The 1,760-nt window shown below is 65.8% G+C and overlaps 1 protein-coding gene across 1 annotated transcript in view; it reads right to left on the reverse strand.

The window, feature by feature from the left end:
• Positions 1-1,760, reverse strand: part of TCIRG1 (T-cell, immune regulator 1, ATPase, H+ transporting, lysosomal V0 subunit A3) — a 6,280-nt gene that overhangs the window by 1,219 nt on the left and 3,301 nt on the right. The window contains exons 9-15 of the mRNA XM_009893164.1: positions 1,481-1,649; positions 1,315-1,405; positions 1,116-1,234; positions 740-953; positions 464-580; positions 270-380; positions 59-179 (exon numbers count right to left, since the gene is read on the reverse strand). Of these exons, the coding sequence (XP_009891466.1) occupies positions 59-179; positions 270-380; positions 464-580; positions 740-953; positions 1,116-1,234; positions 1,315-1,405; positions 1,481-1,649 (942 nt within the window). The remainder of the gene's footprint in view (positions 1-58; positions 180-269; positions 381-463; positions 581-739; positions 954-1,115; positions 1,235-1,314; positions 1,406-1,480; positions 1,650-1,760) is intronic.

A 1,760-nucleotide genomic window follows, 5' to 3' on the forward strand; every position in this document is an offset into this window, starting at 1 on the left:
AGGGGGTGAGGTTCTGCCCGGGGGAGCTGAGGGGACACGGCAAGGGGACAACACTCACGGGCATGGGCCAGGCTGAGCGCCCAGAGCCGCAGGTAGGACGCGGTGTTGGAGACGCAACCCAGGCAGTACTCGATGGTGTGGATGGCCTGGTGCATGAAGACCTCGGCGAAGTCAAAGTGCTGCAGGGACGGAGGAGATGTGGGACGTCGGTGGGGGTTACGGCCACCTCCACCCCACCTCTCCCACCCTGCCGGGCCGGCGGCCCTCACCTCGGCGTCAGGGCTGTGCCCACCGCTCTCCACGTCCTCCTTGGTGGCGTTGACGGAGTTGCCGGCCTCCTGCCCCTCCAGCAGCGGCTCCTGCTCCCCGGCGGCCACCGGCTGCGTGGGGACGGCACCGGTGGTGAGACCCGGCTGTGTTGTCCCCCCCGCCGTCCTCCCCCAAAACATCACCCCAGCCTTACCGCAGGGTGGCCCGTCCTCCGCGCGCGGCGCCGGCAGCAGAGGTAGAGCGGTGTCCCCAGGAGCAGGACGGGCACCGACGCCAGCGCCAGCACCACCAGCACGGTCTGCACCGCCACCTGCGGCACAGGGCCATCGTTTCAGGGTCCCCCTCCCGGCAACGGGTACCCGAGCTGAGAACGGCCCCAACTCGTGACGCAGGGGGGACTCCATCCCCACGGCACCGGCAAAGAGGAGGGTCCCCAGGTGGGTGTCCCCCCATCCCTGCGGGGGGCTACCTGCCCCCGGTAGAGCGGGAGGTTGCCGGCGTTGGAGGTGAAGAGGAACATGTCGATGAAGTGGATGAGGATGCTGGGGGCCACCAGGGAGTCGGCGGCGCTGAACTTGATCCACTTGTAGAAGATGAGGAAGACGAGGTAGCCAAAGAGCGCCAGCAGGAAAACCATCTCGGGCAGGAACTCCAACACCAGCCGGTGCCGCTGCTGGAAGTGCCTGGGCAAGGGGACATCGGCCTGGCACTGCGCGCCCTCACGTGTCCTGGGCTCCCACCCAGATGTAGAAGTACGGGACCCCACTCACCCACCCCACCAGCCCCGGTCCCCTTAGTGTGACCACGGGTGGGCAGAGCCCACGGGCGCAGCCATGGAGACTTACATGTGGTTGAAGACCCCCAGCAAGACGCCGAAGCCCATGTGCACGATGCCCAGAACCACGGACATCTTCATCTTGAAGGAGTTGAGGAAGTTGAGGTGGTTGGTGGCCAAGCTCCAGATCTGTCGTGAACAAGGTGGGTGAGACCCTGGGCCACCCCACCAAAGGTCCTACCCTCTCCTCTCCCCCACGGGACACTCACAGGGTCAATCCCGAAAGGATAGGGTCCTTGGAAGACGCCGGTGACGTTGGGGTCCAGGGTGAGGAACTGGTGGGTGGCGAGGTAGGCAGAGCTGTGGGCAGAGCAAGGGGGCGTCAGTCCAGGCAGGGACCTATGGGGGGTGGTCGCAGGGGAACTGGGGTCCCACCTCCAGGAGGAGTGGTTGGCCATGGTGGCCACGCTCCAGGCAGAGGGGAAGAAGAAGGTGGCTTTGCTGAAGCACTCATTGTAGATGAAGCCGGTGTAGATGGAGAAGGCCCCCATGAGCAGGATGAGGTAGCGCCCCTCGAAGAACGTCAGCCAGATCTGGTGGAGGCAAACATAGCTCCCACATCCCACACCCCCTCCTCTGCCCCACGCCGTCCCCTTCCCACACCACCAACCCTGCCCCATACTGTCCCTGTCCCACGCCCCCAAACCCCATCCCA

The sequence above is a fragment of the Charadrius vociferus genome, unplaced genomic scaffold (genome assembly GCF_000708025.1).
Source record: "Charadrius vociferus isolate BGI_N301 unplaced genomic scaffold, ASM70802v2 scaffold919, whole genome shotgun sequence".
Classification (NCBI taxonomy): Eukaryota; Metazoa; Chordata; class Aves; order Charadriiformes; family Charadriidae; genus Charadrius; species Charadrius vociferus.